Source organism: Spermophilus citellus (assembly GCF_964194105.1).
Source record: "Spermophilus citellus genome assembly, chromosome: 12".
In the NCBI taxonomy this organism is placed as follows: Eukaryota; Metazoa; Chordata; class Mammalia; order Rodentia; family Sciuridae; genus Spermophilus; species Spermophilus citellus.
This window is the reverse complement of record NC_138198.1, coordinates 131,240,643-131,264,578: the sequence shown is the minus strand read 5'-3', so window position 1 is coordinate 131,264,578 and position 23,936 is coordinate 131,240,643. Positions and strand designations below refer to the sequence as shown.

The 23,936-nt window shown below is 56.5% G+C and overlaps 2 protein-coding genes across 6 annotated transcripts in view; one reads left to right on the top strand and one right to left on the bottom strand.

Annotated features, from left to right (window-relative positions):
- Nucleotides 1–4,429, top strand: part of SLC66A2 (solute carrier family 66 member 2) — a 30,174-nt gene extending 25,745 nt beyond the window's left edge. For 3 of the 5 annotated variants that reach the window (XM_081263135.1, XM_081263137.1, XM_081263134.1), the window contains one exon: nucleotides 3,286–4,429. In XM_081263135.1, coding sequence (XP_081119261.1) covers nucleotides 3,286–3,731 — 446 coding nt within the window. In that variant the 3' untranslated portion in view covers nucleotides 3,732–4,429. The remainder of the gene's footprint in view (nucleotides 1–3,285) is intronic. The other 2 variants (XM_081263138.1, XM_081263136.1) reach the window with 2 other exon arrangements.
- Nucleotides 4,430–4,522: 93 nt separating this feature from the next.
- On the bottom strand, nucleotides 4,523–22,878 carry KCNG2 (potassium voltage-gated channel modifier subfamily G member 2; the record flags this gene model as incomplete). Its single annotated transcript, XM_081263108.1, has 2 exons — nucleotides 4,523–8,121; nucleotides 22,240–22,878. The coding sequence occupies 2 exons, from the start codon at nucleotides 22,876–22,878 to the stop codon at nucleotides 7,363–7,365; spliced, it is 1,398 nt and encodes a 465-aa protein (XP_081119234.1). The 3' UTR covers nucleotides 4,523–7,362.
- Nucleotides 22,879–23,936: the final 1,058 nt, after the last annotated feature.

Sequence of the window (23,936 nt, the reverse complement as noted above, 5' to 3'; positions counted from 1 at the left end):
AGATGTTGTGGGTTCAGTGCCAATTATAGGAAATGATGAGCCTTTGAAAAGACGTTACTAATTAGTGCAGCAACCTGAAAGGCAGATTCTGTGGGGATATTATTTGCATTTGTCTTCCTCCAGTTTTTATGAGATTTGAAGACTGTTCCCTAACAAGTAATTATTGGAGTGGGAGTGGGATTTTGTAAGAGATAAGAGGGGGCTGAGCATTCCAAGACCTTCAACAGAGGAACGGGTTATTATTGAAGAATGGAAAGCGCTGTGTGGGGAAGGCATCCAGGCATTCGAGCGCAGAGCCTGGAGGTAGAGATGGTGCGGGCTGGAGGGAGGTGCAGGTGCCCATTGCAGGGCCACAGTTAGTGACCATGGAGGCTATGTGAGGAGGAGGAGACCAGAGGCAGCAGGTGCAGGTCACCCTCCACGGCCATGCTGTTCATCTGGCCACTCTGCCGAATCCAGCAGGACTCTGGGCTCTTGCCATGGAGCTGCATGCACCCAGAAGCTGGATTCTGTGTCTGATCCCACATGGGCCTCGTCTTGGTCTCCTGAGCAGGCCACTTGGATCTGCAACCTTTTGGGAAGTAGAGCATTTCCCCTAGACCACATCCTCAGACCTCCGCCTAGCTCTGGTGACAGCTGTGAGTGGAAGGTGCTCTGCAGGGCCCATGATGACCCCCCCCACACAAAGCCCATGGCCGCCCTCTGACAAGGGGCTGGGACACTTTAGAGCTGGCCTGTGCCATAATCCAGTGCACCTCAGTGGCCTCAGCAGAGCACTGTGTCCAAGGATTAGGTACCGTCCTCAGGCGGCAGCTGGTTTGTCCGCCCCAGCTGGCCCCACCAGCCATGCCGGTCTCCTGACGGTGGCTCTGGCGCTGTGCAGTTGCCCAGCATGGTCCAGTGCCGGCTCCTCTCAGGCGGCAATCTTCAGGTCCTCAGAGGCCTAGGTGTGTCGGTGCCATTGCTGTCTATGCTGTGACATCTCTGTGCAAACACCACATGTGGCTTAAGCACACTCCAGTTCATGGGCACCCGGTGCTCAGCCACCGCAGGCTCTTTGGAACAAAGTTGTCCTGAACATCCGTGTGCAGGTTTTCATGTGGACTCATGTTTTCCCCTCTGGGGCAGACAGGTGGGCCTGCGAGGGATCACGTGGCAACTGAGGGCTGAGGGAACTGCCAACCTGTCTCTCTGGTGGCTGCACCACCTCATGTTCCTGCCACCCTGTGAAGTGATGTCCTCGCGCCCCCTCCAGCCTTGTCTGTGCCTCTGGCCACTGTGGCAGGCATGTGGGGTGTGTCGCTGCAGCTTCAGTTTGCAATTCCATGGTGGTCCTGACATCTCTTCAAGTGCATGGGTGCTTCCTGTTTGGAGAGTGTCTACTTGGCTCTCTGCTGTTTTGTAAGTTGGTCACGTGGTGGTTTTTATTACTGAATTGTAAGAGTATATATTCTAGATAGTCAACCTCATCAACTGTATGATTTACACATATTTCCCCCACCATTCTGTGGGTGGTCTTCTTGCTTTCTTTATGCTGTCTTTCACAGCAGATTTTACCCATATAGTGCAATGCAGTGTGTCTGCCCGCCCGCCGTCCGTCCGTCCCTCCCTCCCTCCCTTCCTTCCTTCCTTCCTTCCTTCCTTCCTTCTTTCCTTCCTTCCTTTCTTTCTTTTCATACTGGGGATTTTTTTTTTTTTTTTTGGCAGCCAATGGTGCTTAACCACTGAGCAACATCCAAAGACCTTTTTTTGTACTTCATTTAGAGACAGTGTCTCAAGGAATTGCTGAGGGACTCAAGTTGCTGAGGCTGGTTTTGAATTTGCAATCCTCCCACCTCAGCCTCCAGAGCTGCTGCAATCACAGGCAGGCGCCACCGCCCCCTGCTGCCTGCCTTTTCTTTCATCTCATCTGAGAGAACTTGGCCTAACACAGGATCACCTGACAGGAGGGCTGGGATTGCCTCTTGGGGGTATCATTGGGTGGGGTTCAATGGTTGGTGGAAAGTGGGGCCTGTCCCTGGTGCACTGGGGCAGGATGGGTTGCGTGCCTGTGGGAGGGAGGCAGCTGAGCAGGTCTGGGAGTTGGCCCTCATCTCCTAGACCTGGGGGCCTTTCCAGTGGCTACCTGGGACAGGATCAGGTGAGGGGTGTTTCAGGAGTGGTGATCTGGCAGCCAGTTTGGAGGAAGCCTGCTGGAGCCAAGAGTGAGGCTATGGGAAACCAGGAGGTGTAGCTGGGGAGCTGCAGCTGCCCCTGGCCACCAGCCACCAGAGGGAGCTGCAGACAGAAAGCCTGGTCCCTGGAGGTGGCAGTCCCCTCCCTACCTGCTTCAGTTCCCCTATGCGGCTGAGCCTGACGGTGGGCATCCTGCAGTCTAGGGGCTCCTGGGTGGGATCTGGGCCAGCTGAGTGTCTGCTGTCTAGGGACAGAGGGACTTGCTTCGGGTGGGGCTTACCACCATGCTGAGGCCAAGCTTGGTGTGCACTGGGGACCCCCTGGATGGCAGAACTAGTGGACTTGCTCCTTGTTCTCACGGATGGTGCTGGGGTAAAGGATCACAGAGATCCAGTGGGAGAAAGAGGTGGAATTCATCATTTCCATCAATCATGCACTGAAATCAAAATCCCTGGGTCCCAAGCTTGGTGGCTGTGGCTCCCAGTGAGCAGGTCCTTTGGGAGCCTGACCTGCTCCAGCCCCTAGTGTCAGGGTAGCTAGTGTCAGGGCCTCTGGAGGCTGGGCTTGAACACTTGCCCCCACAATGGTGGGTCAGGAGGAGCTGTCGCCTGGGGAGCGGGGGTGACGGGGTCCAGGAAGCCATGGTGTCAAGCTCTGGAGCATACCTGTGCATTTGGGGCCACTCAGAGTGAGGGTACCGGCAGCTGGTTGGGACAGGACAGGTGATCCTGGGATCAAGGCTGCAGCTACATGCCCTTCTGCCTAAACCCAGTCCTTCCCAGGCTTTGGAGTTAGCCTCATTGGACCTCATCCTACTTACTGTGTGACATTGGAGCAGTTACTTAACCTCTCTGCTTAGAGGGGTACACAGGCCACCTCTTGGTGTTTTGAGGCTGGCTGGCGCACAACCCATATGTGCAATTATGAGGATCAGGCCTTTGCCCTGGGCCTGTGTCAGTCCAGGCTGTTTGCCCAACATGGTGCCAACCCACCCCAGGCTGCACTGGGTCCCACCTCAGTAGGCCACAGCACATCCTCCATTTCCCTGGATCACACTGCTGACCTCCCTGTGTGTCCCTGTCCTCTGACTTCCCTCTTGTGTCTCCACAGCCTCAAGATGGTGCTCATGTGGACCAGCGGGGACACCTTCAAGACAGCCTACTTCCTGCTCAATGGTGCACCCCTGCAGTTCTCAGTCTGTGGCCTGCTGCAGGTGCTGGTGGACCTGGCCATCCTGGGCCAGGCCTATGCCTTCGCCTGCCACCCCCAGAAGCCAGTCCCCCACACTGCACACCCTGCCAGTGCCAAGGCTCTCTGAGGCACCAGAGACAAGACTGTGTGATCCTGGCTGTGGGCCTAGTCATCCTGTGCTCCCACGTCAGGGCGGGTGGGCCCAAGGCCACCCAAGGAGCAGGCTGGGTGTGGGTGGAGGTGAAGACCTGGTGCCCGGTTCTCCACCAGCCTGCGTGAGGGGTGGGTGCTTGGGGTGGCTGGGGACAGGCCAGTCTGGCACTCCCCGTGAGGACAGAGGGCATGGATCTTGCACCCAGGGCTAGCTCCCAGGCATGTTCAAGTTGACAGGAAACTGTGTCTCATGCGTCTTCTCAGATGCACTGGCCTGACCTGAGAGGCTCAGTCAGGAAGGAGGGCGGTGGGGCTCAGCAGCTTCCCTGGGCAAGCCTGGGGAGAGGGCCCTGCAGACCCCGGGCAGAACCTGTGGCTGCCAGGATGGACAGCAGGCCAGTGTGAGGGTCCTGGCTGCTGGCGGCCCATCCCCATGCTGTCCCCACCTACCCGCTGCCACTGTTGCTGTGCCTGCCTGACGGGTCGCTGGCCTGACACCACCGCCATGTTCCCCCTTTCCACGCCACACCGGTGACGTGTGCTTGGCAGCCCTGTGCCCATCTGGTCACTCCCAGCCCTGAGAGTTCTGAATGCTTCTGTGGACTCCCACAGGCAATGACTGCCTTCTGCAGGGCAGAGGGGCCGCCCCCATGCAGAGGTCGCGGCAGGCTGTGGTCAGCACCACGCTCGTGGTGGCAGGGGGCGCTCTGGTTGGCCAGGAAGCCACAGCACAATCCCCACCTGGCTTCCCTCAGATTCAGTGTCTGAGTGAGGCTCTTGCTTAGCTCTGTGGCTGTAAGATGCTTTGAAATGTTTATTTTTTAAAAATGAAGGTAGATGTCTGTAGTGGTAATTGCTTCCAAATTAAAATGTCACCGACCGCAGGTTGGGTGGCTGCTCATTGAATGTACCTCAGCTGGCTCTGAGTCAAACTTCTGTGTGCCTCAGGTGGGGCCAGCCATGGGGGTGGGGGGTAGGTGGCCTGGGAGGAAGCACTGTCCTCCCAGTGCTGGTGCTGGGGAACTGTGCAGGTGCCTGTCAGTTAGGCCCGAGTTCCCACCACACCTGGATGGTCACCCCCTTTCTGCTGATTTTTGAGCTGAGGCCTGTGCAGTGAGGGAGTTGTCTGCACAAGGTAGAACACCTGGTGGCTCTGACTCTGGCAGTGAGGAGGCTGAGGTGTGGCAGCCCCACTTGGCCTCATGGGCACAGTGCCCGGCCTCCATTCAGATGGCCTAACTGGGCCCCTGCCACCTCTGTCCTGTGGCTGGCGGCTGCCCTCCTCAGCAGCACATGCAGAGGTGGGAAGAGGTCTCAACATGGCTCTTGAGGTGGTGGAAGAGCCACATTTCTCAGCTCAGCCGAGTCACTGCTGCCCTGAAAGATTCCCACCACTTTAACAGCAGTGCGCTGATGAAGTGGTGATTCACCACTGCTCTGGCCAGACGCCCAGGCAGGTGTTTCCCGTGTGGAGTTCATCAGAATGTGAGGAAGGGGCTGGTGGGAATCTAGGGAATTCACGCCCCCTGGAAACAGGCAGGGAACTGAGCCGTGGCCGCCGAGCCAGCCCGGAGCCCTCCTGTGAGAGGACAGCCATCTGGCAGCTTCAGAGCCCAGGGTCAGGCCCTAGCTCAGGGGCAGCTGTGTCCCTCCCCATCCACTGTTCTCACAGAGCTGGCCAATGTTCTCTCCTTTCTGGTGACCCGGGGGCCTCTGGTGCTCCCAGCCTGGGCCTCTGGTGCTCCCAGCCTGGTCTTGGAGTCTCCTACAGATGCCTTTGGTCGTCTCCTGCTACTTACCTGGCCTCCAAGGACAACCACCTGGGTTTATTTCGGGGGTCCTCATGGTAAAGGTCAGCGTGCCTGCACAGTAGGAATTGTCTGGTTCCTGGAGGATGAGGTGAGGGCTTAATACAGGCCTGATGCGTGAGGCTGCCTGGGTCTGTGTTGGCAGGTACCACCCTCTACCCCTTTCATCCTGTGGCCGTGAGGGCAGTTCACCTTGCATGGGCTCCCCAAGTGTCGAGGGACACAAGACAGAAGGAGGCGGTTCTGGCTCTCAGGTGGACTTACCTGTTCCCTGCATTTCCTGTCCTCACCACACCTGTTCCCCATAGCATGTGGCCCAGTGGGGAGGAGAAGAATAGCCTGCCCAGAGTACAGGAAGAGGGGCTCAGCAGCCCCATGTCCTCATCATTCAGCCTGGCCAGGCGGGCAGGTCTCAGGCCAGGATGCCACATGTGGCTGGGCCCATCTTGGACAGTCATTTCCTCATGAAATAAGGGCATCTTTTCTTCCCTAAGCTTGCGCAAGAATCCAGGAGGAAGTGGGGGACCCTGAAGGTAGTCGTGGGAGCGAGGGCTCTCCCATGCTTGCTGGCCTCTATCTGGTCTGCAGGAAACCTGCTAGGTTGCTGGAAAGACAGTTATTTCAGCTTCCAGGGCCCTTGTCCTTGACTGGGGAGCCCAGGTGTTTGTGTGCATGCCAACACGTTGCTGGGCACAAGGGGGGAAGATGGGGGCTGGGAGCTGGGCTCACCCCATGCCAACCTCAGAGCCTGGGTGCAGCAGGTTATCCCAGGCCTCTCTGGCTCTGGGTTTGGTTCTGGCACCCTCAGATGAACCAGCCGACCCTGGAGAGCAGGCGCATCTGTGTCTGGGCTCTGCCGTGGACCTAGGAGTTTAGACAGCTGGGCTTAGTGAAGGGACACTGGTGAGGTCAGAGTGTCTCTGGTGGTTCCCACTGTGGCACCTGCCGATTCCCAGGAGATCCTTGGGCCCCAGGCCCCCACTCTGGGCAGACCCACAGACTCAGGTGACATTCACCCAAGGAGCTCAGCCAGGAGCTTTCCGGGGAAGCTGCACTTTTTATTGGTTTTCAGTGGAATCTTAGGAAACATCCAAGGGACCCACAGGACCTCTGCTCACCCCAGGGGTCCTGAGGAGGATACCCTGCTGTCCAAGACCCTCTGGGTGCAGTATCTCAGGTGTGGTGGCCAAGCTCATCAGTGAAAAAGTACAAAGTGGCATCTGAAGAATTCTGTCCTGTCCTGAATGGACTTGCCTTTGCTTTTGTGGACAGGCTGCTTTGGCACGCGTGTCCCTGCAGGAAACACTGAAGGAGCACCTGCCCATCTTGCCCCTGTACCACCACATCCTGCACCGGACTTGAGAGTGGGGAGTGTTTTCTACTTGTGAGGCCTTGAGAACTCTGATCCGGGGGGGGGGGGGGATGCAGCCCCTCCATGGTGGGTGGGTGGAGCAGGGCTGTTAAAACACCACATGCAAACCTGCTTTGCCACCTGCCAGGGGAGGCCCTGTCACCTGAGGAGCCAGTGTCAGGGAATGCAGGTCAGAGGTCTGGGCCCCCCACCAAAGGAGGGTTACTTAGGGAGAAGCAGGGCCTGTGAGTGCCCATGTCAAGACTCTGCCCTGTCACTCTGCAAGTGACATGGACTGGCAGTGCTGGATGTCTCCCTCCCATGGTGCACTGCCACTGCGGGTGACCAGGCAGCAGAAGGGATTCTGTCTCCAGCTGCCCCACTCCTGCCAGGGCTGCCCTGGCTGACAGGTCAGGGTCAAGCCCAGGCCAGTGTAGCTTGGCATTTGCTCCAGGTGTGGGATTTCTGGGATCCAGTGGATTATTCAGTTAGCCATAGAAAATTTAAAACCCGAGGGAAAATAAGAGGACCCAGGCTGGTGAGCTCTCTAGGATTTAGTGGGAGCCCGAAGCTTTCCGAGGCCAGTCGGTGCCCTAGACTAAGCTCTGGCTGGTCTGCAGGCCCCTTTGTGGACCTCCAGCGACTGCACTTCTTGAAGCTCCAGAGCAGTACCCTCCTGCCAGCTCAGAGCGGCCCTGCTGGGCCCTGTGCACCCCTGGTGCCCTCGGGGTCCTGTGAGCTGTCCTCGGTGGCGCTGGCTGAGCGCGTGCTGTCCTCGCACAGGGCGGGCTCGGGGCTGGCAGCGCGCTGCTGCTGCTCTTTGAGCTCCGAGTAGGAGCGCGAGAAGGTGTGAAAGATGGAGGTGACTGGGAAGGCCATAAGCAAGATGCCGCTGAGGATGCTGCTCAGTGCCACCACCTGCCCGGGCAGGCTGCGCGGCACCATGTCGCCGTAGCCCACGGTGGTCATGGAGATAACTGCCCACCAGTAGCTGGCCGGCACGCTAGAGAAGTCGCGCCGCGCACCCAGTTCGCGTTCAGCCAGGTGCACTAGCGGCGCGAAGAGCGCCATGGCCACGCAAAGGAAGAGCAGCAGCAGTCCGAACTCGCGCGCGCAGCGGCGCACCGTGAGGCCCAGCGAGCGCAGCCCCAGCGAGTGGCGCGCCAGGCGCATCACGTAGAGCACGCGCAGCGCGCGCAGCAGCCGCAGCACCAGCCCCGCTCGCTCCAGCAGCTTGCTGCCCGCGGGCCCCGCCGCCAGGCCCACCAGCAGCGACACGTAGAAGGGCAGGATGGCCAAGATGTCGATGATGTTGAGCGGCCTCCGCAGGAAGGCGCACTTGCTCTCGGCCTGCAGGGAGCGCAGCAAGAACTCGAAGGAGAACCAGGCCACGCACACCGTCTCCAGTACAAAGAGGCTGCGGCACTTGGTGGAGCACTCACCCTGCGGAGGAGAGGGGACACGAGGTTGGGGGAGCTCGCTGCGGCCTGACCCAGCAAACTGGAAAGTCACTTAAAACCCGAACCACTTAAAGCCTCTGAAATGATGGCCAGCGGTGCCTACAAGAAAGAAAGGTCTCAAATTAATAACCCAACGTTCCACTTAAAGCAACCAGGTAGGGGCTGGGGGTGTGGCTCAAGCGGTAGCGCGCTCGCCTGGTATGCGTGCTGCCCGGGTTCCATTCTCTCTCTCTCTCTCTCTCTCTCTCAAAAAAAAAAAAAAAAAAAAAAAAAAGAGGCAACCAGGTAAAGAAGAGTAAATAAAATTCACAAAAAGTGAAGAGGTCATAAGACTAGCACTGGAATTTGCCAGTAAACTGATGCAACTGGAGACTATCATGCTATGTGAAATAAACCAGTCCCAAAAAACCAAAAGCCAAAAGTTCTCTCAGATATGTGGATGCTGGCTCACAATGGGGTGGGGTGTCACCAGATTGGACAGGGCACGTGCCTGGAAGGGCGGGAGGCTGGGAATGGGAAATTTTCCTATGTTCATGGATGAGTAAATGACCAGTGTCACTCCACATCATGCTCAACCCCAGGAATGGGAAGTTGTACTCCATGTATGTAAGATAGGTCAAAATGCATATTTAAAAAGAAAAAATCCCCCCCCCAAAAAAAAAGAAAAAGAAAAGAAAAAATGAGTGCTGGAATGAATGAATAGGAGACAGACCAAAAATCCAAAACCTGATTCTTTAAAGAGATCAACTAAAGGGACACATTTCTAGCTAGTGTGACCAGGGGAGAGAGAAAACTCAAACTACTGGAATCAGAAATGAAAGAGGGGACATTGCTACCACATGGACAGGAGTAAAAGGACCGGAACAACGCTGGGAAGGAGGTACCCACAAGTTGGGTAAATTCTAGAAATGGGTGAATTCTATAAAGGCAAACCACAGAAATGGGCCTAGAAGGAAGCAAGTGAGGAGACTAAACTCAGGGGAGTGGACAAACACAGGGGAGCCCAGGCCCAGAGGGCTCCACTGCTGAGCTCCACCAACTCAGTGCCAATACCAAATCTTTACAGGCAGAGGGAGCACAGGCCCCCATTCTGGCCTGTGTTTACCAACCCACATAAGAAAACTGCAGATGGAGTTGTTTGTCCATACCAGTGCAAGATGCTTTAAGGAGAGCAGCAAACTGAGCTCAGCAGCAGGTGAAAGTAAGAATTGGACATGAAGGACTCATCCCAGGAAAGCAAGCTTGGCACAGTCTCTGAGAGTCCATTAATGCAGTTACACGGAAAATGCTTTGGACAGAATCTGACCCAGGGCCGATGTCCTACCCACAATGAGGAATCATGGCTCCTCATACCCTCAGTGACCTTGTAAGGAGGAAAGCTTGGCAGTGACCTCTGGGTCCTGGGCCCGTCCTGCAGGGAGTCCCCATAGCAGCCTGCCCTGCTTGGCTCAGTCCCGTGAGCATCTGGAGACAGCAACCTTCTAAGGCTGTTGTTAGTGGTGGGGTTACCCTAAGCAGAGGGTGGTAAAGCCCCTGAGCCTTCCATCATTAGCAAGACCTCAGCTCAGGATGGCTCAGATGCTCCTAGTGCACACCAGGTCTGGGCTCAGCAACCCAGTATTTTTGTCTTGAGATGGATCTGTGTGGCTTATAATTCTTGGGCTCAAGTGATCCTCCTTCCTCAGCCTCCAGTGAGCGCAGCCCCAGCGAATGCAGCCCCAGCGAGCAGCGTGCGCAACAGCCGCAGCACCAGCCCCGCACATGCCACCTCACCCCGCTCCACTTTCAGACCACAAGCATGTGTCCTAGGAGTTTCAACTGTTGTGGACCCTAGGACAGGGAGGAGTCATCCTGCATATTCAGGCCCAGGCACTGATGGATCATGTAATCTGCAAGAGGCCCAGAGAAAACCACAAGCTCCCACAGACTTCTCTGTGCTCCAATTAGCTCATTCTGAGCCAGGCGCGGGCCAGCTCAGGGCAATGTGTATAAGCTGGTCAGTGTCTTCCACACACCGCTGGCAGGTTCCAAGTTGATCTCGTCCTTCCACGTGGCTAGAACTGTTCCTTGCCTTCCTGAGGAGGGGAGGGGCAGTACTCTTGCCTGTAGAAGGCCCTCTGACCCAGTCCAATGACCATGGATGGATTTCTGGCGAGTCTGTGGGCTTCTGGAGTTCCCACATCCAGGCATCTGGACTCCGTGTGTGTGAAACCCTCCAGACACTTTAGTGAAGACATGGCATCTACAGGTGTGGGTGCACTCCACTCTTGAGCATCCCTACCCCTGCACCTCCTGGGCAGCTTGCTTGGGCTGTACACACGGGATCTGAGCCCACTCCAGGGACACTGCCCTAAAGCCTTCCTGGGAAACATGGCTGCCCCCGCTCTGATTCCATGACAGTGGGGAAGGGACAAACCCTGTGTCCCTGGGAGATCTGGGATGTCCTACCCATTGGGTCCAATGTGTGTCCAATGAGTCCCCACTGGTCACCCTCAGCTGTGCATGAGAAGGCGTCTGGGCAACCTGGCACAGCCACCTAAACTGTAAGGCTGGAGAGACCGTGGGTGGGAGCCGGGTGGCACAGGATCTCCATAGGTGATTAGCTGGGGGGTGGGGTTTCTGGAACATCCTCCCTGAAAGCAGACCCTGATCCTCAGGACCCGACAGGGCTGTCTGAGCCTGGCCTGGCAGGCAGGGCTTCCCTCCTGCCCTGACTGTGGTTGTCTGGCCTTTACATGGCACTGACCCTTGGATCAGTCTGAAGGCTGCAGCTGCCCAGGGAGTCTGTGTGTCTGAGCTGGGGGGGGGCAGGGTACCCCTGCTGTCCTGCATGTCTGAGAATCCCTGAGCCACGTTCAGATGTGGAACACATCTCAGCCTCTCCAGTGGCCTTTCCTACAAACACAAAACGGAACCTGCTGAGAACAGCAAGTGATCACACACTGGAGTCCCCTGGAGCACCTGGAAGACACATGCCATTACCATTGCCTGGTGCTCCCGACTCGACAGCAGACAGGGGCCACTGGGTCTTAGGCCCAGGGTGGCACAGGTAGGACCCAGATTGCATTCATACAAACTTGGCACAAATACATTTTAAAAGCCTTCAGAGAGTGTGTCCTCTGACCTGAGAACTGTTTCAGAAAGTGGATGCTCAGGGGCTATCAGAAATGGACCCAAAGACTTACTAAAAGGGGAGCGCACTGTGGACACAGCCTCGTGGGCTCTGACATGTACAGAGCCTGTCTCCACCTGGAGGGTGGTTTCACCAACACCACTCGCCTGCTGTTCCAGAAGGTTCTGTATGTTCATGCAGCTGCAGCCTTGGGTCTGGCTTCCCACTGAGGGTGATCTGAGGGTTACTCTTTTTGTGCTGCGATGGAGTACAAAAGATGGACCCAGGCCCTGGAGCATGCAGGGAAGGGCTCCCCCACGGAGCCCTATAGCCCACTTGGGTGTTTTTCTTCCTGCTGGTGTTTTTCAGCACTGGGGATTGAACCCAGGGGCACTTTACTAGTGTACTACACCCCCAGCCCTTTTTATTTTTACTTTGAGATGGGGTCTCACTAGGTTGCCTCCGGAGTTGCCGGGATGAAGGCATGGCCCCTGTGCCTGGCACGGTTCCTGCTTCTGAGGCACCGTCTCTCCCTGCTTCACTCCACTGGCTATTGAAGCACACCCTCCAGCCACTTCCAAGAGCAGGTGCATGGACATCTTTGCAAATCTGGAAATGCTTTTCTTCTACCTTCAAGGTTGGCTGAAAGTGTAACTTGGTGTACAATTACAGGTGGAGGGCAGTCGGCACTATTGTCTATTGGGTCAGCTCTCAGCAGTGCTGCTGAGGTGAGCCTCACACAGAAAACACGGAAGGCTGGTGTGTGGCTGTGTGTGTGCCCCACAAGAGGAGCAACCAGTGACCAACACGAAGATCAGAGGGGAACACGACCAGCGTCCCCACCCCAGTCCCCCATGATCCTGGGGCTGAAGGGTGTTCTGCCTGTTCACAGGTGGGACCACCTTTCTTCCCTCTCCCCAGGAAGCCTTTAGAAGTCTCAGGCTTCCCTGCAGGCTGGGGGCGAGGGCTGCTGAGTACTCAGTGTGGGGCCACTAGGAGTCTAGGACTGAGGGCTCTGAGGCACTCTGAGCACGTGGCACCCGCCTGTTGGGGAGGGCCAGCCTGCCAGGCTCCCTTCCTCCCTCCTGGTCTTTGAGCTGCAGGTGCAGGTCCTTCCCAGAGCTCGGCCCACAGCCCTGGCCTCCATCCGGCTTGCATCTTCCTGTTCCCTGCAGTGAGCCCTGTAGGCTCTGGGTCCATTTCAAGCATGAGGTTCTGATGTGGGTGGGCTTGCTGGACACCGGGTCTCACCAGGGACAACCAGCCAGCTCGGCCTCTGACAGGCCCAAGTGACAGCTGATCTTTCTGGTTCCTGACAAGGGCTTTTGGACTCCTGCTGGGGTTGGTGGGGTAGGCTCAGGTCCTTGCCCAGTGCCTACTGTGGTCCTGTACCCCACAGCCATCGATGAGGGGCCCGGCGAATAGATCTGCAGGGTGTGGGCAGTGCTGGGCCACCTCCTCATGGTCTCACTTCCCAGTCTTAGGGTCCCTCGGCTGCCTCTGCATGCCATGTCCCACTGCCTTCCTTTCCACCACGTGTGGACACGTGCACCTGTTCCCTTTGCCTGCATGGTCTTTACCATGCACACTGAGCTCTCCCTCACTGTCTCCGTAGAGGGTTGAGGGAGCAAGAGAGAAGATGTGGCAATCCGTCTCCTAACTGAATTCCAAGTATCAACCATTTTATTTCTTTTTACAAAAAAACCCCAGGAACTTAAATGTTCAGTACTAAAGGGAAGCTTGCTGAATAAATTATGGTCTTACCGAAATAACGTAGCCATGACCAAGACCACCAGAGAAGACAGAGGGCACCGACACCCTCATGTCAACGAGCTCTGGTTTCCAGCAGGATGGCCAGCAGAGCTCAGTTGATAGTGTGATGAGGGCTGGGGTGTGGCTCAGTGGTACAGTACTCGCCTGGCACATGCAAGGCCCTGGGTTCCGTGCCCAGCTCAACTATTTCCTGCCCATATGGGCAGAAACAAAGCAGGAAGATCACCTTGCCACCTAGCAGTGTCCTCTGTGTGCAGTGGGACTAGGGGGTTCTAGCTTTCTTTCTCAGGCCATTTACACATTGCCCAGCATATCCATGATGCCCAGCAGAGCTGAAAATTCACAGGCACTGCAGGAGGGTGCCCTGTGCTATGCTCTCTGCCAGGCTGCTGGGCTAGGTGCTGGCAGAGCAGGTGGTAGGAGATGCCTGGGGGCAGAGGGAGCAGTGGGCTCACCAGGAACCACAGCCACCCCACTGTTGGAAAGCTGACCTGTCAGGAGCTGGCCCCATCAGAGGTGCGTGTGGACATTGGCCCTGGGTGTTCTCTCATGAAAATGAACAGAGGCTTCTGATTCCCTGGAGGTGGGGTGGTCTGCGCTCAGCAGCAGGACGCCTGGATTGCACTCGCGCCCCAGTACTCAGAGTGCCAACGCACCCAGGTGCTGCACCCCTGCCTTTGTCCCATGCTGTCAAGCCTTCAGCAGCAGCAGCCTGCCCAGGAACACCACCACGCTCCACATCTCTCCACAGACACGTGTGGGAACAGGAGACAGAAAGGCCCGTGGCGAGGGTCCAAACTAGCGGGCAGCTGCTTCATAGAGCCCCGAGGCCAGTGCCTTCCCTGGTGGGTGTGGAGTGTGCTTGGTGTGTGATTGAATCCTGACACTGCCCACGGCCCTCTGAAGAGCGCCTGTGTGTCCTCCGGACACTTCCTCCCGTCGCTTCACCAGTCCTGCCGTCTGCCTTTGGCTGGGACTATGGTTCTGAGCTCCATGCTACTCCCATGCTGGACACCAGATGCACCTCGCTTTTCTTAGTGACTCTGTGCAATTCCTCTTTAGCTCCCCTAAGCACCAAAAAGAAAATATTCAACTCATTTTACTATGAATTTATAACAATTCAGCTTTGAACTGAATGAGGTTTATTTTTTTTAATTATTGCTCTTGTCAGATCTGGTGTTGCAAACAGAGAAGGAACAGAGGAATAGAAAATCGACCCAGGAGAACCCACTGTTTAAAAATAGCACAACAGCCATTTACTCGGAAATAACAGAGCCCCCCCTTTCAGATTATCTGCGCTGAGTGGGCTTGTCAGCTCCCTCTCCTGCCAACGCCTCCTCAAGTGCTTTGTGCTGGTGACACGGAAATGAACTTCATCAGGACCAATCCTGGCTTCTGGCCTCCCCAGCCCAGCCGAGCCGGCCCCTGGAGGCTCTGCCATGAACCGTGGGTCCTACTGTGGGGATGCACTGAACCCACAGAGCCTGTCTGGTGACCCCTGGCTTGCCAGGTACCACAGGAGTGAGCCGTCCCTCCTGGAGCTCTTCTGCATCTACTCATCTGCTCTGAGGCCCCCAGGAGGTGCAGCTGGTGAGGCCTCCTGTGAGTGTGGACAGGGCGCCCCCCAGGGCTCCAGGTCACCCATCGATTTCCTCCATGTCCCACAATGGCACAGAATCCTGAGCCACTGTTCTCCACCCAGTGCTGACCACAGCTGTTCACCAAGTCCATGTGCCTGCTCCCCTCCATGTCAGCTCTGTGCCCGGCTTAGAGCACTGAGCTCTTGGTTTGCAGAGGTGAGCCTGTTTGAACTGAATAGACTACTATCACTACAGACTACAGCTGGATGGAAAAATGCTGTTCTAATTTCACCTGGTCAAACAACATGTCAGGGCCCACCCTACACAGGAGATGCAGCTATTTCTCCCGCTCAGCTCCCACACAGGACCTCCTGCTTGGATGCGACTCGTGGCTCTGGAGGGGCACAACCATGAGGAACCTGCCTCCAGCCCTGCCCCACAGGTGTGGGCAGGAGCTGGCTCCTCCTGGCAGGGCTTCCCGACTCCTCAGACCCCCCAGACATCAGCCACGAGCCATGGGTGCTGCAAGTCTGCCCCTAGGTCACAGCTAACTGCTCAAGTCTGGGGGGGAAGGGACAGACCTTTTTAAAGCTTTTTTTTTAAACCTTTCACCACCTTTTAATTTTTGTGTCGTTAAATATTTCCTGTGTGGTTTCTGGCTTTCTTACCAAACCTAAAAAGATTTCCTCCACACCCAAAAGGGAAAATAGATTCACCTACATTTTCTTTTATTAACTGTATGTACTTAGTTTTTTTCAGTTTCCCAGAGACCTGGAATTTATCTGAATCCTCCCCAGCACCACCCAGGGGACGGCCATCCTTTCCTGTCTGACTGGTGAAGCTGTCATCTGCAGGCTTAATGCCCCCACACACTGTATCTGGATGTCTGGTCATTTCTGTTTAAGACAGAGTCTATGTTGCCCAGACTGGCCTCAAACTCCTGGGCTCAAGTGGTCCTTCTGCCTCAGCCTCCATATAGCTGGGAGCACAGGCCCATGTCACTGTGCCCAGCTGCCTGGTGTCTTTGGATGCCAGTGTGAGCGGCTTCTGTCCCTGCTAACCACGCTGTTTGGATGTGCCTACAGCAGCTCCAGCGTCCACCGTTACTCAGTATACATTTTTCACTTTGCCTACAGCAGGCCCCAGTGTGGGTCCTTACTAAGTACACACTTGTTTAATGAGAGGCAGATTACTATAATGAGGTCCTCAGGACACCCTGGCTTCCCAGGTCAGAGGAACAGAGCAGGGACCTTCCCTGGTGGCTTCCTGGGCAGATGGCTGTGCTGCCTCCCCCACCTGCCCCTCTCCTGGGCCCCACCAGCAGTAAGAAGAAGAAAGGCTTTTGTGAAGAAGGGGATGGTGGGTGGCCAGGAAGGGCCCATTCTTGTCAGCCCTCAGGTCAGGCATCTGTCCCGCTTGGTTCTTGCAGCTGAAGAGCTACTGAGAGTTTACGGGAATAAGTGGAGATGAAGGATTTTTCCAAGTGTCTATGATTTCATTGCCTCCCATCATCTCCCTAAATAGGACTGAATTATTTTGACAGAGAAGCTGCATTTTTTAAGGGAACTGAATCCATCCAAGCATAAATTCATCAGGCAACACCAGCCGGGAGGACCGACTTGAGAGGCTGCAGTCAGGGGTCCAGCTCTGCTTCTTAGTTCACAGCTCGGCCTCTCCTCCTCTCTAGGAGCTGGTGGGGCGCCGGCAGGATTCAGCCAGGGCGTGCTCACAGTGGGCTGCTCAGGGAGGCAGAGAAGACCCACACTGACATGAGGAACTCCAGGCAAAGAAGCAGGAGAGGCCCCAGGCCCTGCCTTTCTGAACTGGTCAGAAGAGCCCTTCCATGTATGCTGTGTGAGCAGCAACCCTGGGTCCAGGACTTGGGAAAAGGTGAGATGGCAGACACCCTTTCCTCAGGGTTCTCACCAGCTGCCTGCACCCACAGTGCTGCCTTTGTCCACCTGCAGGGAGGCAGAGGGGCCATCCTGGTGGGCCTGGACCTACACCGTGGAGCCCGTCCCGTTCTCCCACCAGCTGTTGCATCTGATTAGCTCTCACATATTTCTGTGGACAGCAAATCTGCTTGGCATGGAGAAGCTGTGGGCCCAGAGGCGAGAGGCCCTGGCACGCTCCTCCAGTCACATGGTGCGTTTGCACGCTCTGTGGAGAAAGGGTGAAGCGATGAAATGGAGGCAGGAGATGTGAAAGTTCAAGGCCATCCTGCCACTTAGTGAGACCCTGTCTCAAAATGAACAACAAAAAGCTCTGGGGATGTGGCTCAGTGACCCTGGGTTCAATCCCCAATTCTCATGCACCATTCAAGCAAATCCCTTTGAAGAACCTGCAAGTGACTGGTGAGGAGCCCGAGCTCCAGGGAGAAGTGACTGTCTTGGGGTCTGGCAGCACTGGGAACACACACACCAATGCCCAATTCTGCCTCTTTTGGAGACAGAGGAGAGACCAAAAATCTTGGATAGGTTATGGAAAAAAGAATCTGTGCTTCTATTCTAGGCATTTGAATTCAGTTTCCCACCAGACTAAAGCGAAAACCAGAAACACAAATCTCCTAGCTTTCTCTTGCCAGATCTGGGCAGGGAGCAGAGAGAACAAACCTAGAGCTTCCTCTTTGCCTGCACTGAGCAGCCTCACCAGCTCCAGCTGTTCCTTGCCTCCAAGAGCCCACGTGGCCTCCCACAAAAGCAGGCAGTGATCCCGGATGTGGGCACTGGCCTTCTGTGCCTCCCACATCCATCTGGGCAGCATGGTACACTGGCCACTCAGGGGTGTGACAGCACTGGGGACTCCTGCAGGGGAGGGACCAGCTGCATGGGGGAGGACTGCAGAGGAGCAGGATGGCCGAGCCCCTGCAGTGCGTTCACCCCACTTTGCAGCACCCTGAGGAATGGTCCCCACTTCACAGAACAGGAAGGTGGGTGACCATATCTGACCCCAGGCCCGAGGCCCTCCAGGATGCACAGCACAGATTCATTCATGGCCGTGCTGCTGGTTTCCTGATGCGTGGAGCAGGTCTCTGCAAACATGAAGATAAGCCAACCCAACCCATTACCATGATACGGGATGGGGAGTCTGTGGCTGACTGGGCTGTCCAGGCAGGGCCCACAGTGCCCTGAGCTCTGGCCAGTACCCTCGGCCCTCTGTGCTCCAGTGGTCCAAGCATGGCCCTAGGGGGCCAGCATGCAGGGCAGCAGTGTGTGGGCACTGTCTGCCTCTCCCTCCTCTGTGCAAACGCCACCTGCAGTGTCCTGGGCCCCTGTGAAGATGGCTCCACCCAGGAGTGCCACACAGTCTTGTCAACAGACCCCCAAGGCACCCATGTGTGGCCATGGGTTGCTCCCCACCCCACTAGGTTTTGTCCCCAAGCCTAGGAAGGGCAGCTGGGAGCCTCTGAGAGAGACCATGCTGACCCATGCTGCCCACCCGGACTCACTCTGGGTGACAGAAGGGAACTGAATCCACCCAAGCATAAATTCATCAGGCAACACCAGCTGGGAAAACCAACTTGAGAGGCTAGAGTCGAGGGTCCAGCTCTGCTTCTTCGTTCACAGAGAGAAGGAGCCTCATCCTGTGGAGACCTGAATGCAGGTCTGACACCACAGCCCTAGCACAAGTGCCACCATGCAGTGGCCATCATCCAGCTGTCACCACACCACAGCCTTCACCCCCACAGCTGTCACCCCACAGCTGTCCCAGCACCATGGCCATCACTAGGCCCTGCTGTGGCCATGCCACAGCTGTCATCCATGGCCCACACTGCACCATGGCTGTCACCAGGCCTGGGATGGGAAAGCCCAGGCTGTGGTTCCCATGAGAGTGCCTTGGTCTGCCTTTTCCAAATGAACCATGTTAGTATTTTTTCCTTTCTCTTTTTTTTTTTTTTTGGTGGGGGGGGAATGAACTTAGAGGTGCTGCACCAGTGAGTTGTATCTCAGCCCTTTTCACTTTACTTTGAGACAGTGTCTCACTAAATTGCTAGGCTGGCCTTGAACTTGCGATCCTCCTGCCTCAGCATCCTGAGTTGTGCAGAATACCTGCCTGGCAGCAGATGGTTCTCAGTGTGAGCGCCCCCCATGTGTGGGTCCAGGGCAGCTTACCACAAGGCTCAGGGTGAGCCTCAGAAGCTTTATCCAAGCTTCAAGCTGGAGTGCACAGCCCTGGAGGCTGGTCAGGGGCCCCACAGACCACGCAGGGCCCAGGAAGGCAGATGGGAGGAGCTGGGAAGTGTGATTCCTCCTCACCTCATGGATGCTGGTGAGCCAGGGCCCCACCATACAGCCCCACACTGGTGGGGTGGAGGGCACCAGTGCTCAAGTGGTGGGGAATGTGTGGACTGGGCCACAGGGTGCCCAGCTGCTGGTCAGACTTTACCCTGGATCTGTCTATGAGGGTGACTGACACATGAGTTGGTGCACTGTGCATGGGGGATGGTGGCCCAGCTCAGACAGCACTGATCTCGCTCTAGGCAGAAGCTGACAAAACACCATGTGCCGTGTGCACCAGAAACAGCACCAGCTCTCAATGCTGTAGACACATCCTCAGGGGGGTCTAGGAGCTGGACTCCCAGGTGTGAAATCCATAACTAATCACGTTGGCCTTCAGTTAATCATGCAAATTTAAAGAGGAAAATCGACCTACACAGCCAGATGGTCAGAACATGAAAGGAAGTGGTGGACCTTGAGAAATGCCCCTTACTGCAAGCTAGGCAGCCACAGGCTCTTCTCAGAGGCTGGTATGCACGGGCCCAGGCAACACAGCCACCCCTGCACAGGAGAGCTCTCCCAGCTCCCTGCTGGAGTGAGAAGCCCTGTCCATGCCTCTTCATGGTCGAGTGGCACTGAGACCCCACCTTGTCCAGAAGCCAGCCCCTGGCATGCGCGGACCACTGGAGTGCCTTGGACCTGCAGCATCCTCAACCTCCTGGCCTCACTACAGAGAGTCCTTCCAGGTCATTCCATAGCCATCAGGGTTGTTGCAATCAGGGCCTGTGCAGCACCTGTGTGTTCATGTGACACCTTTGTTGTGGTCCCTAAGCAACCATCAGCACTGGATGGCAGCATGAGGTGGGGGCAGAGACACACTGTGTCCTCCATCCAAAACTCATGGCAGTCACCCCAAGCCTGAGCCCTGCTTGGACAGCAGGCAGGTCTAGGTGCAGCTCCAGAGCACACGATGCAGGGGACAAGCCCACAGGATGGGGATGACCCAGCAGATGGCCCCTCCTCCAGACCCTCCTGCCCAGACATCTCAGAGTGAAGGATCTAACCTGCAGCATGAGAGCTGGTCCTCAGGCTCAGGTGCTGGGCACAGGTGAGCCCCTGCTCTAGGTCTCAGATCTCGTAAGCAGACAGGACTTTAGGAATAACAGTCCTCAGGCTGCTTAGTGTGAACAAAAGCAGGGCCCCAGGAGAACTGCCACACAGCTGCACAGAGCTGAACTGTGAGAGTTCGCAGGAGACAGTGCAAGTCCAACTCACAGGTCTTCCTCCGACCCCCGCAGCCAGGCCACTGCTGCTCTCTAGCAGTGACACATGTCCCTCCTCCTCTGGGTGCCTGGACCAGGTGCCAGGAGGCAGATGCATGCTGAACTTCTCTGATGTAGGCAGGCAAGTGGCTTCCAGGACAGGATGTGGGTTGAGCCCTAGCACTCGACCTAGAGGCCAGGGTAGCCCCCAGAGGCCTCCCCATCCTCATTCTGGAGCCCAGGGAGACATCACCTCACAAGACAAAAGGGACTTATGGGTGTAACCAAGTTAAGGGACCCAGGATGGAAGTGTGTCCAGTTGGGCTCAGTGTGGTAAGGGTTAGTGCTAAGGGGACAGCTGGGGCCAGTCAGAGCAGGAGACAGGTGGAAGCGGAGGCCAGGGATGTGTACTGGTGATGGAGGAGGCTGCAAGGACACAGCCTGCAGAAGGAACCGCCCTGTGGCACCTGGGCTTCTGGCCCAGGCACACCCATTGTGAACTTTGCCCACAGGACTGTACCAGGACGAATCTTGTTTTAAGTCAGACAGGCTGTGGCATTTGCTTCGGGGCCATGGAAGGAAGGCAGTGATCCCAGAAGGGCTCCCAGCAGGTGCTGTCAGTGAGCAGCATCCGTCACTGTCCTTGCCTTCCAGGTCCAGCGGACTGACATCACCCTTATTCTAGAAGGGTGTGGGTCCCGCAGCCCTGCCACAGTGCCTGTAGCTCCCCATGTCCCTGAGACAGATGTTCTCAGAAGTGTCTTGTCACAAGCTCTTGACCATTGGCAAACAGCTTTCCAAGAGCCCACATTGGCCAGCACCTCTGGCAGCATGGATGCCTCTCCCCAGGTCCTCCCACATGGAGGCTCCACTCTTGAATGTGAGACTGAGTTAGGAAGACTGTCTGGGAGTGTGGAGAGGCGTGATGGGGACCAGAGGTGCCTCAGACAGGGTCTGCAGTCGGGGCTGCCCAGATCCTTTGCTGGCCCAGGCAGCCCTGACTGCTCCCGCTCCCTGGTCTTCTGTAAGTGATTCCCCTTCTGAATACTGCACTGAGTGATTGCTACTTAGAAATACAAACACATCAGTATCTTTTTAGAAGCAGAATTAGCAACTCAGGCTTGGTTGAGATGACTGGACATGACAGCTCAGTTGTGGGACCCTCATCAACGAAACAGGCCGACCAATGTCCAAAAGTTACATGCAAACCTAGCCTGTAGTTAGGCTGCCACGCTCCTACTCCATTCAGCTCTCCTGCTTCTCTGAATGAGCTAACCCCTGGAGGGCTCCAGCTCTTGTCCCTGGACACCCAAAGGGCTCTGGCCAGCTGACCAGAGGTGGAAGGTTAGGAGCCTCTGTAAGAATGAAGCACCATGAGGAGGAGTGACCGTCCCTTCTCTACTAATCCTGACACCTGCCCTGGTATACACAATGTTTTCAGGACATTTCATGATGCACAATGTGTGCAAATGCAGGCTAACTGCAAGGGCAGTCTTTCATCTGCCCTTGCCTTGTCTTGAGAACTTAGCTTCACCCACAAGTGACACTTCTGCCTAGCTCTTCTGTACTGGAATTCTCCCATTGGTCAACAAGCCAGAAAGAAGGGGGGAGAAAGCTACTCTGATATGATGGAGTCTCGTCCCCCCCCCCCAAAGCTCTGGCCCTGCTGCCCCAGGAGAACATAGGTCTCATTCCTTTGCCCTGGAATGACCAAATTTGGGGCCAAACCACACAGTTCTCTAGACCCTTAAGGTATTGCATATTTTTAGCTTCAGGTAGTCCACCTGGCTGAGCTGTTGGAAAGACTCCAGAGAAAGTGGATCAGGCCTGGGGATGGATGCCCAAACTGACTCTAACCTAGAGCCCAGATTCTGCACACTGACCTTCACTCACGGCCCAGTGGTCAGGAAGGTCTGATGCCTGTGGCCTCACCCACCACTGCAGGAGGGTTGTACACAAACAAGACCAGGGCTCTCTTGGGGCCCTCTACCCCTCTATGTCCTGTCCTGTTCCGACCCCCGCGTGTGTCCCACCCATGTTGTTCTGAGATTGGCAGGGCTGCCAGCGTTGCCACCTCCCACATGCTAGGCTTGCCCCCAGCCAGCACTTCCCGCCCCACCCTGCCCAAGGGTGGCCCCACCGACCCACCACGCTCACCCGCTCCTCCTCCGCACGGATGTCCGGCATGGTGCTCAGGCAAAGGCCAACCGCCGTGACGGCCACGAAGGCCACGGAGACAAAGGCGAAGAGCTTGCCTGCCAGCCCGGAATGTGGGTTGTCCACCACATCGCGCAGGCGCTGCCGACTGCGCTCTAGCCTCCCCGGCCCGAGGGCGCGCGCAGGGCTCCCTGGCGCCACGTGCCCAGTCTGCACAGCGCGTGCCTCGGCGGCCTCCTCCTCGCGGCGGCGCAGGCGGCGCAGGCAGCAGCGCTCCAGGCGCGCCTCGTCGATGCCCCAGTAGGCCAGCTCGTCGCGGAAGGCCAGTGCGCACGGTCCACGCAGCAACCGCAGCTTGCCGGCGTGCAGCAGGGCCACTATGGCACGGAAGGCGCACGGGCTTCGGTCGAAGAAGAACTCGTCACGGCTCACGTCATAGTCATCGCACACGCGCAGCAGCTCGTCGCGGCCTCGGCATGCGCTCAGGCGCTCGAGGCGCGCGAGGGGACAGCGCGCCAGCGCGGCCCAGGCCAGGCGAACCCTGCAGCCGCCGACGTTGATGATGACGTGCCGAGCGTGGGAGGGTCCACCACCGGGCGGCCAACTGGGGGGCTCCGCGTGCCCCGGGAGTAGGGCCATGGCCCCATGTGCCGGCCGGTGCTCAGAGGTGCTGCCCAAAGAGGTCACGGAGCCGCGCTCTTAGGAGACGGGGTCTGCAAGAAAAAAGAGGCAGGCGCCAGTGAACCTGCTGCTTTCTCCTTTCGCATTCCCAACCTCACAAAATCCAAACAGCAGAACTTTCAAGCTTTCTAGCAGAGCTGGTTAAGTGGAGACCTGACCTTAACTCGTGGCCTGAAGAACAGTGACACATGCTGGGATTTGTGTTTTGGAACAGGTGCTGGAAAGAGGCTTGCACAAATTCATATTTGGGTCCAGAGATCTGGGCAAGGCGTTGCCCAAAACAATGGGGAAAAAAACCTGGTAAGATGATTCTAAAATCAACTCTTTCTGAACTCTGGGAACTAACCAGCAACCTCGGAACACTCAAAATAGCACAGCCCAGTCTGCAGTTTTGACTGTGCCCTCCTCTTCTGCTCTGCTCCCAGCTTAGCAGTGGCCCTGGAAATACAGCCTGCAAACGCTCTCCCCTACAGTCGGACCTCCTGCACTAGTAACTGTCATTACCTGGACCTATCTGGTGGTTCCCAGAAGCCAGCTTGAAGGTCTTGGCTTTCTCTCTCATAACTGGCAACTCTCCCAGTGCCAAAGCAGGCAGTGTGGAGGGAAAATATTTATTGGCCAGTGCCTTAGCTATTGCTGCTGAGGTGGTGGGTCACAGCTGGGATGAACCACAGGCTAGGCAGAGTGTGTGTGAGGACAGGCTGGGGAGTGAGGCACTTTGGGGAATAAGAACTTAGAAATCTGTTCCAGCTAACTCCTGAGACTCCAGAATACCATGCTCAAGCCTGGACGGTGCACAAGCTCAGGAAAGACCAAAGGAGTTCCTTGCATCTCTCCTGGGCTGATCTTCACACTGCCAGCAGGTGGGGGCAAGGCAGAGATTAGGACAGACATGGAGAAGGTGAGGTGAGGGCAAGACTGTGGTGTGAACTGCCTGGCATGGGTTGGAGTGAGATAAACACACACACAAAGCCTGTGTGCAAAGCTTGTTTTGCTTTCCATTCTGGGCATTTAAG